This window comes from Pistacia vera, unplaced genomic scaffold (assembly GCF_008641045.1).
Source record: "Pistacia vera cultivar Batoury unplaced genomic scaffold, PisVer_v2 Contig1122, whole genome shotgun sequence".
In the NCBI taxonomy this organism is placed as follows: Eukaryota; Viridiplantae; Streptophyta; class Magnoliopsida; order Sapindales; family Anacardiaceae; genus Pistacia; species Pistacia vera.
In genome coordinates, this window is record NW_022195163.1 from 154,693 (window position 1) to 169,174 (window position 14,482).

The 14,482-nt window shown below is 40.3% G+C and overlaps 1 protein-coding gene across 1 annotated transcript; it reads right to left on the minus strand.

Moving 5' to 3' along the window:
* Nucleotides 1–603: 603 nt before the first annotated feature.
* LOC116142119 (probable N-acetyltransferase HLS1) lies at nt 604–2,876 on the minus strand. Its single transcript, XM_031427567.1, has 3 exons — nt 2,593–2,876; nt 2,362–2,492; nt 604–1,573 (listed from the first exon to the last, which is right to left on the minus strand). Exons 1-3 carry the CDS (start codon nt 2,818–2,820, stop codon nt 709–711), a joined length of 1,224 nt encoding a protein of 407 aa, XP_031283427.1. The 5' UTR covers nt 2,821–2,876; the 3' UTR covers nt 604–708.
* Between the last annotated feature and the right edge of the window lie 11,606 nt (nt 2,877–14,482).

The window sequence follows — 14,482 nt, forward strand, 5'->3', positions numbered from 1 at the left end:
TTAGAGCTTCAGTGGTTACCCTATTAGTAATTGAACAGAAACTTAAACTCAAAACACTTGAGTAATACAACAAAGTCCTATCAAATCACTGACCACCGAGAGGTAGTTATTACATTAATTTTTATTCAAAAATGTTGATGCTTTGATGATCCATTTTAATAAATAATATATAAAAAAAATTATAATTTTGTTGTTATATATTTATAAGAATGTAAATTGATTATTATTGAACTAATTTCTATTATATTAACAAATTTTTTTTCACAACCTCGGTGGGACAACTCACAATTAGTTAACTCACAAATAGGTTTTGTCTGCTCGTTAGGGTCTCACATGTCTATTGCGAGCTGTTATGTCGGAGTTGTAAAAGAAAGTTGTAAGAGGTTTAGAAGTCAAATATTATCAAGTTATATATTATTTGTATATTTCTTTTTATATAAATCACAAAATTTGGAATATAATAGAAATTAGTTAAGCAATAATATCAATGGTCATAAATTTGTGTTATAATAGTCTAACCCGATAAATAAAATAAATGAGAAATTGGGATAATATATTGTTGGAAATTAAAATTTCTATTATATGGTTAAAACTTACATTGGCACATTGTGTGTACAAAATACTAAATCTAATTTTTGTTCATGAAGGGTTACAATATCATTTGACAACCGTCGGATGAAAATTCATGAAAAGGTATAGTGTTAATCATCAAAAGTCACGTGGGTCAACAAAAATAACTGAGGAAGACGATCGTGATTTCATCCAATCAGACGGTGCACATTTTTCATCAGAGTCGTCCATATCATCCTTAAGTTTCTTAATGCACCACAAATCAGCCCAAGAGAATTTCCTCCAATGAGGAATGGTCTCTCTGACTGGGTCCCTTGGGCCTACTTCAGCCACCACGGCCCCACATTCCCCATCATCTCGGCCCATATTATGAGCAAATGCACACAGAGATTTCATCAGGCCCGGCCCATTTTTGCCTTCCATATGCAGCCCGTACAAGAAATACAACCCGAATTTCCGAAAAACGTCCGGAAACGAAGGCAGCCTCAACCATGGCATCCAAGCATCAAGCAACCTTGAACCCATACACCAAGCATATGCCAACGGAGACACTCCCTTCACTTGCAATTTGAACACTTCCTTAGTGTTCCACACACTTAAAATCGCATAACTCGGCGGAAGAATGTCAGTTCTTGGATCCCATTTCGGGAGAAATTTTTTGGGCACGGCCATGAAAGTACCCAAATTAAGTTTGCTAGACAAAATCAAGTCAACATCTTGAGGGAAAAACTCCGAGTTCACGAAAACTCGACGATAGATGGATTCAGCTAATCTTTCGGGTAACCGAACAATGGATACACTCGAACTTATTGACTTGTAATGAGCATGAACCGGTTGGACCAACATTGTCAGGGTACGAAACTTGATGTATGAACATTTTTTGGTGAATAAATTGACAGAAGGCTCATTGGTACAATCTGTGGCCATGTATGAAAATTCAGCACCAATTTGTTTGCACCATTCTTCAAGTTTAAGGACTAGTTTTGTGCCAATATTGAGCCTTCTGCATAATAATATTATGCCAAGTGTGAGATTGAGAATAGAAAGAAAGTGTTTAATACAAGTTTGGACTAAGTTAGCTGGATGGTGACAAGTACAAAGAAAATATCCATGAAATGAGCATGAATGGTGACAAGATAAAGAATTAAATAAGTAATGTTGGTTACTTTATGAAGTGGGGTTTAATGAGTTTGGAAAAAAGTAGGGAACATTTTAGAAGAGGGTGGCTATATTATAAAAAATTCTTGATCATAGTCACATCCATGGTGGGCTTCTTTATTTAGATAATGACATATCTCAATATAAAAAAAATTGTAAATAAAGAAATTAATTGGAAAATGGACCACCCAACAAAGGAGAAGAAAGAAATAAACAAGAATAGAAGGGAGACATAGTGTCTACAAATGGAGAAGAAAGGTAAAGTAAATAGTGGATACAAAAAACAAGTGTCAAGGGAGAGACTAGGCTAGCTGGCTGTTGTCTTCTTTCCATGATACGAGGAACAATTTGTTCTCTTTATTGTGGAATCTAATCGCTCTTTTTGGGGTGGTGGGAATTCAACTGGGATTAAAACCAAAACTTAAGTAAATGCCAAAAACACATGAATAATTAATGCTAATGCATGCTTAATAATCTCTCTCTTTTTCTTTGGGAAAGAGAAAAACTGAAAAGACACTTTGTTTCTTCTTCTTTCTTTATCTTCTGTCATGCATGGTGAAATATAGATATATCGTGCACATTTATATTCTGTAACGGTTGAAGAAATCAAAGGAGAAATTAATGAATTAAAACCTGTGAGATGGGGAGACTCTAAGTCCGAGAAGATAAGCCAGTTTTACAAAACCTGAAGCTCCTCTTGTCACTGTTTTTACACAGCCTCTTATAACTCCCACAATTTCCCTTTCTTTTCCATACTCTGCAACCTGTAAATTGAACAAAACCAACATGATAACTTACACGTATTTTGAACTCTCTCGATGCTAAATAATCTTTCTTAACATGTAGAGCTGGGTATACATTTACCAGGACGATGTGAGAAGGGAAGTGGCGAACTCGACAAACGGGATCACCCATGAGGTCAGTGACAAGAGTTGGCTTGCCTCTCTGACCGATTTCACAGAGTCTCTCTATCTCCTCCACGGCCACCTTATCATTTTTCTCATCATACTCTCTCACAACCACCAAATTACACTCTTTCACTACTTCACCACCCAACTCCGGGGGAATCTCAGCGGCTACCTTGGTTGACATGATAGAAAATTATATGAAAATGAAAAGGAATGGTAGAATTAGAGAAGTGGTAATGAGATTTTTGGAGGTTGTGTTTCTCCTGGTTTCATCTATGGAAATATATATATATATATAGGTGGTGGAAAAGCTGATTCATGTGGCAGCTTGAGCAGTTGAGTGGACTGCTTTTTCTAGTCATATAATGTGACAGTGGGAATTATAGTTGATCACATTTTGTTGTCAAGTAGCCACAAGATGTATATACTCTTGTGAGAGGATGATTTTATTAATGGATAAGATAATGGTTACAATTATTGCTTCTTCATAAGCCTAGATTATTATTATTATAATTATTAATCTTCTTTTTCGTATGCTTATTCCATAATCAGAGATATGATTAATTATGATGATCGATCATCAGTATATAATGATGCCATTATTATTAAGCATAGTGGCTTTGGCGGCTTGATTATCTCATTATGTCACACTTTATTCTTTTATTTTATTTTTTTATTTTATTTTTTTTTCATATCTTGGGATATTCCTCTTATTTTAGTTTCACACTTATCCCTTACTTATTCACCCAAAATTTGGCCAATTAATTACTTCTCGGTCATAACCAAATTGATTAATTACTTTTGAATTTTTTTTAAAAAAAAAAAACCATCCCAAATGACTAAGTAAAACGATAGAGACTCTTAAATGTATTACTTAAGAAGTATAAAGTTTGACTGTCCTCAGTTGTCAATAGGTGTGGCCACTGGAAGATTTACCTTGTCGTTAACTTTAGGGTCTCAAAGATTAGTCGAGATACGCGTAAGTTGATCCGAATATCCGCGATCATCCATAGTAGCTAGGAAGAGGTTTGGTTAGTTAAACATGTTGATAGTTTTTTCATATAATTAATTTGAGTATAATCTTTTTAAGGGTTGATAAGAAAATAGAAATCAAATATGTGTTTGACCCTAGAGAATCTGGTCCCATATAATATTACTTCCCTCTAACCAATTATTGGTGAAAGTGGTAAGAACAATGCCTATCACCACGTATTTGGTGAGCATGTGGATGATCTTATGACACTCATCATCATCATCATCATCATCATCATCATCATCATCATATATATATATGAATTCCTAACATGAAGTATATTTGTCAAATGAGTCGAATTTATTGACATAATATAAATTTGTATGATAATATAATAATTTTTTCTATAATGACATAACATTCATATGATATGTGTGTAAAAATATGCATGACATAATTAATTAATATAGATGTCTATATATATATATATTAATTCGAACTCATACTAGATGTTCTAAAATATTTGTGTTCAATGTACAGACATCATTTGATTGAAATGCAAACTTTGGTGACAAAGGGTTTTGTAATTTTCTTGTTCTTTTCCAAAAAGAAATTAGATAATTCAAAAGATACATGCTATTTCTTTCCTATTTCCTATTTGTGATATGCAAGAGGTATTGTCCAATCCATCAATCTCAAAAGAAGTAATCTACATTTAAATTCTAGTGAAGCGATGTACCAGACTAGTTTGCGCATCTCAACTAATCTTTTGGGGTCTTGAAATTATCAGCTAGATAAGAACCCTAATAATCATTCCTATTAGTGCATAGAGAGACTCAAACTAAGAAACTCATAAAACATTTTCTTGTTCTTTTATCATCAGGTCTCCCAATCCTAAGATCTTATTTCTTAGAGATAAGCTTTACCCATTTATTATGGAGCAACATCACTCAAATCAACAATACCCATTTGGTAAAAGTCTATCAAAGCTTAGGGAGATTCATATTATAAATGTAGTAACAAAATCTGGAATAAATTGACTAGAGCAAAAAATTGATACATTAGGGGATAAAAAGTTGTGTATAATGTGTGAGAGAGAATAATAAAATTTTGTGACAAATGTCATATGCATTGGGAATTGGGATATTGATGATAGTGATGAATCATCTTGGATAAGTCTTGTTCGCAACCAGATGTCAAATATTTTAATATTATGAGTATGAAATCACTTGTCCTCTAGGTGCCACCATTTGATATCCTACTCCCTTGCAACTACGCAATTATGATGGTGCAGCTCCTTATTCAATGTGGGTTCAAGATGATTGGTACATCTCTTGATGACTTCGCATGCTATTTATCATTTCCTGAAAAACCAGTTCCTCTTTCATCTGCTACCACAGACTGCCAACAGCAAGCATTTCACAACTTTTTTAAAATTATTATATACTCTTTATCCAAGGGTTTTCTTCATCCTATATCATGGGGCGGAATAAATTAACCCACAAAAGTAATTTAGCAACTTATTTGTACAAAAAATCTATAGGGTTGATTACGGTCAAGAATATTTACTTCATTGTTTGATTTTTAGGTTCAAACATTAGGACCACCTATCACATTTATAACTTACTTTAGAACATTAGGTTTGTAGGGTGTTGATACGAAAATTCGCACCATCTAGAAAGATCTGATAGACCTTGGTGGAATTGGAACGAATGTAGGCATGATTACGGATAATCAGCGATAGGTGAATGATAAGTGCAACAAAGTAAAAGACAATAAAATTTTTAAAATGGTTTCGTAGGTAACCTCTTATGCCTACATCCACTGTTTTTATATTCGTTGTGAGAGCTTGCAATGAGACTTCTATGGAAAATTTCTAACCCATTTTTCATCATTTGAGGGGGTTTATACAAAAGAAAAAGCGAAAATAAAGGGATTACAATTGATCTGAACTACAATTCTAATATTCTCGCGATTAGGCGCTGTGATTGTGCAAAGATTGTTGTTAATCTGGTCATTCTCGTAATATCTAGGATCTAAATTTATCTAGGAATTGATTGAATGATCATTCGGGTTATTCACGACTAGCTTGTGTTGGGCCGAGCTATATGTCGACGAGCTTATGCTAGGTCAAACAACTGGTAGAGTCGACTGATTTTGGGTTGATCTAATACCTCGCAACTCACCAAGCTTGATGAAAAAATCACACGCAACATCTACCCCTAGTGTTTGATGCTCGTTTCAGGCTTCGAAAACTATTGCTCGATTTGACATCAAGCTCGGAACCACTAGCAAGTCGTCAGATGTAGGTTCGATCAAGCTTCAAGGGTTAACCTCACGTCCGACCGACTTACTTCACACTTGGACTTTCATTTCCTTTGATACTTGGCAAAACTCAGAAAATGAAAAGTTAGGGCAAATATGTAATTTTCATGCGGTCATGTCGCATTAAATGCGGCAGCCTTTGTCAGTCACGTTTTATCATGCGTGGGCAACTACAGCGGTCCACACGCAAAGTCAAGGTGACATGCGACGACGGTTATCATTGTAATAGTCCAACGGTTCATCACCCCCCACGGATGGATGACACGTGGCTACATCTAAGGGCTGAGATTACTCGACAAATGAAAGGTCGAGATTCACTATTAATCGACCGCTGCGATTAAACCCCGCCATTTCGTCTTCCATGCAAACCACTATAAAAGGTGGCGAAATCGTTAGAATACTCATTCAATCCACAAAAGTTTTCTAACGCCTTTGTTCACTTTGCTGCTATTTCATCATCGTTATGATGCTTTCTAGCGAGTTTTTTCACTTCTTTTGTTCCGATAAGGTTCTTTTCCCTTTGTTTATCCGTTTTTCCAATTTTCACGTCAAAGGATGGCCATTATTGTGGCCACATTGAGTGTTCTAGGGCCTTAGTAGGGTTTTTGGGTGCCTCTAGCGGTCTTGGGTTTAAAATGGGTTTAACGCGATAGTCGCCAGAACCCTGGGTAGGTCAAGTGCGTTCGTAGTGTGGTGCGAGTTATCTTGGATGCCTGAACTAAAAGCAAGTGTGAAATGGTCGCTGAGTTTTTCAAGCTCTGACACATGTTCGCTTCTGTTTCAGGTACCCAAAAGCGAGCTATAATCATGTCTTCCTCCAACAGTCACACAATCGATCACATGTTCGACTCGCCAGTGGGCTCAACAATACTTGGGGATGTAGCTCCTAAGGTCTTGAAGGAAACCATCACGCGAAGCTCGGACCCCGATGCTACGGGCTCTTTAGACCGTGCCTCAATATAGTTGGCTCAATCCAAGCAGTCTCCAGTCCATAGGCTGTGAAGAGAACCACAATCCTCGATTACCATCGAGTATATGGAGTGCATAAGAGTGGTCTATGTGTAGCAACTTAATTTGATGGTTCTGGGGGATTCTTATCGAAATAATCCCTCACCCGAATGGTGGCAATCTCTGAGACCATCTTGAGATGCGAGGTATCCACTCCTCCTCATCATTTTATTAACAGCGTGTTAAGGCAGTTCGACATTGTTCCTTTCCAGCTGTTTGCAAATTCGTATGTAATTATCATCGCTTTGTACATAGGGTATGCGATCATTGAATTAGGCGAGCCATCCATCGAGAAGCTCATCCATCTGTATAGGCTCAAGAAGGGGCAAGGCTAGATGTACTCCCTTTCCAAGGCAAGAAAGGTACGTTTTAACGGGCTAGTCGATGTCCCGAAGAAGGTTCCGCATTGGGACTTGCAATTTTTCTTCTACAAAGCCCCGGAGACCCGCCCCTTCGCTTTAGAAGTGAGTAAGACTTTGACTTTCCGTGCGTGCGAGGATCACTTTCGAGCTTTGTATTCTAACTAACTGAGTTACTTTGTTTTATAGTCAACGTCAAGCAGAACTATCTCCCTGTTGTGAGCTTTCAAAGGCTACAACATTTTAGCAACCTTCCCAACAGACAGCGTAATGTTAACAAGATTGTCACGCTTCTTCACTTGAAGGCATATGGCTTCTGTCGAGATGACGCCAAGTTTCCTACCATTTTGGAAAAAGGTTAAGTTATCGTTTACTCATACTCTTTTTCCAGTGTGGATAAGTCACTCACTGTTTGCTTCTTTTTTGTAGAAATAAGAGCCAAAAAACCAAAAGGGCTTAAGAAGAAGGCGACAACCTCGATGACCGCCAAGAAGACATCGACTACTTTGGCGATGAAGTAGCCCACTAATATTGCCAACGTGAAACGCAGCGGTGGTGAGCTTGGGAAAGGCCCAAGCGCGAAGAAGCCTGTGACTGTCTCAAAGGCAGTTGGTGGGAAGAGTGTCTTTGAGCCCTAAAAGAGGCCGACAAAGAAAATGCCCAAGCTAGCTGGTGGCTCGGGAAAACAAAAAGGGTCCGAGCAGCACGATGGCTCAAGCAAGAAGAAATCATTTGAGCCTTAGATGGGTTCAGGAAAGCAAAAAGTGGTCGAGTAGCAGGTTGGCTCGGGCAAAGAGGTCATCACCCAGGCTAGCGGCCTAAAGAAAACAACGGCCAAGGATTTGGCCAAGAAGAAGTCTACTCCTACGGGCGAGATTGGCGCTACTAGGAGGAGTAAGTATAGATTATCTTGACCAAAAAGCAAGAAGACAGATGAAGCAGCCCAAGCTATAGTCGACGCGCTGATCGACCAACTCCCTAACCATATTAGCGTTGGGGCTGCAGCGACCAAGGACAGCATCACCCTACGAACATTCACAACTATTAGGGATGCAACTCCTATCAATATGTTGGCCTTGGTGTGCAGTTATGCGATAAAGGTATCAGTAGTTTGCTCTTCTTTTCTTTTGTTTGCATGTTATCCTCGCTTCTTACTGACTTTGCATCTTATATTTTTTTTAATTCCTTTTTTTTTTTTTATGCTGCCATGGTAAGCAAGCTTCTCTACGATGAGTGCTATGTCACCTTGGAGGGCATTGACAAAGGGTGGCAATTGGAGAAGATGGTGAAAGAGATTGCTTTGGCCAAGGCCAAGATTACAGAGAAAGAGAAAGAAGCCAGGCAAGCTAAGCTTGACCGACTCAAAGGGGAAATGGAGACCTTTGGAGTCAAGGAAAGGGAGTTCCTTGAAAATCTCAACGCGAGCGAGGCTGCTCGAACGAAGGCTGAAGCTAAGGCAATGATGGCTAAGAAGAATTTGGCGCAGCAGCAAAGTGCCAATAACAAATTGAATTCCGAGCTTTCCTCGGCTTAAAAGGTTGCTTGAATTGGGAGGCTAAATTCAAGCAATCCTCGCTCGATCTTGCCGAGAAGGCAGAAGGTCGACGGAAGGCTGAAGTTGAGGTTGGGCAACTCAGACTTCAAATTGAGGAGTTGAACAAGGTCATCACTACTCGAGCCTGGCAAACGTCGGTCTTCCTCATACAAAAGCTATAGGAAGCCCATCCCTCGATCGACTTCTCTTTCCTTTCTTGAGCTTATTAGGAAAAATTCAAGAGGATAAAGGTCGAAGCCCAAGGAATGGCTTACGTCTACTTGGACGACTCCGAGGATGATGGTGAGGGTTAGGAGGAGGTCGATGAAAGTGAAGAGGAGATTGGGCTCAAGCAAGAATTCGAGGATCTGGCTCCCATATCTACACTTCCCTTGGGTGAGGCTCCCAACCGTGAAGAAACTGATACCATTCCTTCTGTCGAGGAGCTGTCCTTTCTTGCTGACGACAAGCTCCTTGGATCAGTCGAGGATGATCTCCCTGCTCCCCCAGCTGCCTGAAACATTTTTTTTTTTTTTTTAGAATGTAATAGAATTCTATTAATGAAAAGAAAATTTTTCAGTATATCCTTGTTGAGCAAAGATTTTGTATCTCTACAGAGTCATTTCTATTATCACAATCGGGCTTGTAATAGAAGATCCGAATTTGCTCCAAGTTATGCGTAGCTCGCTTCCTGGGGAGCTTTTTTGGATGTGCGTAAGGAAATCTTCTGCGATAAGCAACTCTGATTCCGGATTAGTCGTCCGTTTTGAGTTTTAGTCACCGGCTTAAGGCTGATTTCCTTTAAATGTGTTTTTCCTTGAAAAAACTTTCAAATTTAACTTCATTGATTTGGGATATTTCACCCTTGTAGAGTTGGATTTTGGAGTGGTTTATTGAGATAAGTTGCATTTTCCTGGACTCTTTGACTTCGAGTTTTTTTTTTTTTTTGGATGCTATCGCGTAGATCGCAACCTTTGAAGTGACGAATAAATGCTAAACAAATTAAACATTAATAATGAACAAAGAAAATTATGAATAATACCTCTTTTATTGATAAAGCACTTTGGCCGTGAATGGTCTTACATTTAATGATAAAAAGAAAGACATAAACGGAACCCGAGCTACTTATTGGTAATACCTTCACAAATGCTCGACGTTCCAAGCTTGCAGGATCGCTTCGCTGTTGAGGCATTCCAGGTGAAAAGATCCTGGTGTGAGCTTTTTGGAGATCTTGAAGGGACCTTCCCATTTGGGCCTAAGTGCCCCCAAGTTCGAGTTTTGGGTGCCCTAGATGACCTTTCTGAGAACTAGGTCACCCACTTCAAAGTCTCTGTTTTTGACTTTGGTGTTGCAGTATCGTTTGACTTGCTGCTGATTTGAGGCAAGCCTTAATTGAGACTTAGTCCGATGTTTTTCAATTAGATCTAGTCTCAAGTAGAAAATGTCTTCATTTCCTCGTTGAAGACTTCCCTTTGGAACGAACTGATTCTCACCGCAATCGGGGTCATTGCTTTACAATCGTATGATAGAGAGAACAAGGTTTCACCTGTCAAACTCCTAGCTGTTGTCTTGTAGGACCACAACGCTTCGGGCAATTCTTTGGCCCATCTTCCCTTCAGGGCGTCGAGCTTCTTTTTAATAGTGTGCTTGATGACCTTGTTCACAACCTTTACTTGACCGTTGGCTTAAGGCTGGTAAACAGCGGTAAAGCTCTTCTTGATGCCAAGCTGTTCGTAGAAAGATCTAAAGTCTTCACTATCAAACTATTTCCTGTTGTCGGTTATTATAGTGTGGGGCATTCCAAACTGACAAATAATGTTTTTATAGACCAAATCCTTTAGCTTGCTCGATGTGACGGCAAACAAGGGTTCGACCTTTGGCCATTTGGTGAAATAGTCAACAGCGACCCTTGCAAACTTAACACCCCCTTTTCCTTGGGGCAAGAGACCAATTAGGTTGATGCCCTAGAGTGTGAATGGCCAAGGGGTTGTCAAAGTAGTCAATTCTTAAGGTGGAGCTCGCAGAGTATCTGCAAACCTCTGGCACCTATCACATCTTCACACATAGTCCGCTGCATCGTCAAAAACTGTTGGCCAATAATACACCTGGCGAAGCAATTTGTAGGCTAGAGATCTACCTCTTACATGGTTTTCACAAATTCCCTCATGGATCTCCCTCAGAACATAATCTGCATCTTCATGGTCAATACATCGAAACAGCGGTACATTGAATCCGCGTTTGTATAATTTATCATTGATGAGGGTGTACCGAGTTGCCTTTGTGTGGAGTGTTCTAGTTTCAGTTCTCTCCTTTGGTAGTGTACAATCGCTCAGGTAGGTAGTGATTGCATCCATTCAACTGTATCTTCAACTCATTGCTAAAACTAGTCCTTGTAGAGTGGAGATGCTTGGTCTTGGGAGGAACTTAACTGGGATAGAATTAACTTTCTCTTGGTTCATTGCAGAGGCTAAGCAGGCTAATGCATCCACTTACAAGTTCTTCTCCCTTGGGATCTGGAGAATTGTGAAGAATCTGAACTACTTGAGCTCTGTTTCCACTAGCTGGAGGTAGGACGCCATCTTATCTTCCTTCGCTTGGTATTCTCCAGTAATTTGGTAGACTACAAGCTGCATATCACTATAAATCTTAACCTGATTTCCTTGGCAAGGCAATTCCCTGCGAATAACTCCTCGTATTCAGCCTTGTTGTTGGAGGCAGTGAACCCAAATCTTACTACAGCTCTGATCGAGTTTCCTTCCGAACTTTTGAGCAAGAGCCTCACCCTTGCCCCTTTCTCATTCGAGGAGTTGTCCACATACAAAGTCCACTGTCATAGGTCATCAAGCTTTGGTTTCTGTTGCTCGACTTCTCCCGAGGTATATACCCCCAGCGAGCCTGGTTTATCCTCTGGCTAATAAGAGAACTTTGATATAAAATCTGCCAAAGCTTGACCTTTGATTGTTGTTCTCAAAATATACTTGATATTGTGTTGACTCATTTCCATTGTCCACTTGATCAATCTACCCGATGTCTTAGGCTTTTGCATTATTTTCTTCAAGGGAAAGTTGGTCAGCACGTGATGGAGTGTGCTTGGAAATAAGGTCGCAACTTCTTAGCAGTGATGACAAGGACGAAGGCAAGCTTCTCCATTTCAGGGGATCTTGTCTCTGCATCAAACAACCTCTTGCTTACATGATATACTGGTTATTGCACTTCTCCCTCTTTGTGTACCAATGTTGCACTGATAGCAGACTTTGATACCGATAAGTATAATAGCAATGGCTCACCTTAGACGGGCTTTGACAACAAAAGAGGTTGTCCCAGATGTTTTTTCAGCTCCTAGAAGGCTCTTTCACACTCCTCTGTCCACTTGAAACCTTTCTTCCCCTTCAAGGTCTCAAAGAATGGTAAGCACTTGTCTGTGGCTCGGGAAACAAACCTGTTGAGTGCGGTCACGCGTCCCATCAAACTTTGTACCTGTCTTATGTTGGTTAGGCTTTTCATATCGAGTAGAGGTTGAATCTTCTCTAGGTTGGCTTCTACACCCCTTTGGTTTATGAGAAAGCCCAAAAATTTCCCGAGCTCACTCCGAAAGCACATTTTAAAGGATTGAGCTTCATTCGGTATCTTCTGAGGATGTCAAACATCTCCCCTAGATGCTCAATGTGGCTTTCGACGACCTTTGACTTGACGAGAATGTCGTTGATGTATACCTCCATGGTCTTGCCAATTTGATTGGAGAACATCTTGTTCACCAAGCGCCGATAGGTCGCCTCATCATTCTTAAGGTCAAATGGCATAACCCTATAACAATAAATCCCACGGTCAGTAATAAAAGAAGTATGTTCTTCATTAGGTTGGTATATCCGGATTTGGTTATATCCTGAATATGCGTCCATGAAGTTAAGTAGTGCGTTTACAATTGTCACATCTACTAGCTTGTCGATCCGTGGTAGCAAAAAGTTGTCTTTTGGACAGGTTTTATTCAAATATGTGAAGTCAACGCAAGTCTGCCCCTTGCCATTTGGCTTCTTGACTAGGACAGGGTTGGCAAGCTAATCTGGGTACTTCACTTCCTTGATGAAGTTAATGTTTAGGAGCTTGTCAACTTCATCCTTGAGTGCTATGGAGCGCTCTGTATCCATTGACCTTCTTTTCTGTCTTATTGGTCGAGCTTTAGGATTGATGTTCAGTGTGTGACATATTACCTTGGGGTTGATCCCTACCATATCCACATGCACCCATGTGAAAACATCGAGTTTTTCTTCAAAAACCCCGCCAGATTGTCAACCATGTCTTTGCTTAGGTTGTTGTCGACCTTTAGTACATGAGATGGATCTTCCTTGCTAACACATATCTCTCACAGCTCTTCTGGTTGCCCTATTGTGGGTTCATTTCTATAAATGCAAGGATCAATGGTATCCTCGAGAGGCCCGAGGTTTGGCTTAGATTCTGCAATAACCATTGTTCTCAGGAGCGACCATTTCTATGCAGCATTTATAGCCCGGTTGTAACATTCCCAAGATTCTTTTCTGTAGCTTCTGATTGTCGCCACTCCCCCAGGAGTCAGAAACCTCATTTCTTGGTAGCGCACTGATGTGACTGCACGCAAGTCATCCAAGATCAGCCTTCCGAGGATGACATTGTACGTAGTTGGGAATAGCACTATAAATTCAGCCATCACCGTCCTGATCTTGGGCTCCGTCCCTAGAGTGAAGGGGAGGTCGATTGTCCCCTTGGGAACTAGGTTGTCCCCGGTAAATCCGTAGAGCGGTAAAGGGCATGCCCTTAGGTCTCTCTTTGTGAACCTCATTCCTCGGAAAGCTCCTAAGAAAATGATGTTCGTTGTACTCTCATTATCGACCATTACCCTCTGTACTCAAGCATTGTCGATTTTGGCTGTGATTACGATCGCATCATGATTGTGCCAAGGGGATTCTTCGCATTTCTCGATTGTGAACCCTACTAACTTGCTCTCTTGTCTAGGTCGCTTGGGCCGCTTCTGTTCACAGCTCATTATCTGGGGGACTAAGTCTATTCTTGCCTCCCAAGCATACTGCTCGCGAGCACGCCTTGAGCTCTCTACTATGTCAGGCCCTCGTAGATCATGCCCACCCAGACTTTGTTATTGGCATTTGGTAAAGCTTGTTGGACCTGGTTATGGGTCTGGTTTTGGTCCTAGTATTTTACTCGCCAGGATTTTCGCGAGCTGGTGCCATCTTAACGAATTCCTTTAGGTGGCCCTTTCTTATCAGGTCTTCAATGGCATCCTTCAAAGCCCGACATTCATTGGTGTTGTGCCCAATGTCCCAGTGATATCGATAATATTTTTGCCGATCTCTTCTGCCTAGAGCCCCCCTCATCGTTTTTGGAGCGGGCAATCTCTTTGCCTCACGGGAGACTTCATAGATGTGAGCTATTTCTCGCGTGAGGGGGGTATATTCTGCATATCAAGGGAAGGGCTGCTTGTCCCCGCGGTTGTCTATTCTCTGTCTTTTTTGGGACCTGTTGCGATCCTTATCATTACGGTCTTGAACCCTGCACTTGTGTGATGGGTGATCATGTCACTTGTCTAGGGCTTCTCGCGTTGAGCTTCTGGCTAATGCTGCCAGCGAGCTTTCCACTCGCTAGTGTTTTGAAGTCATTT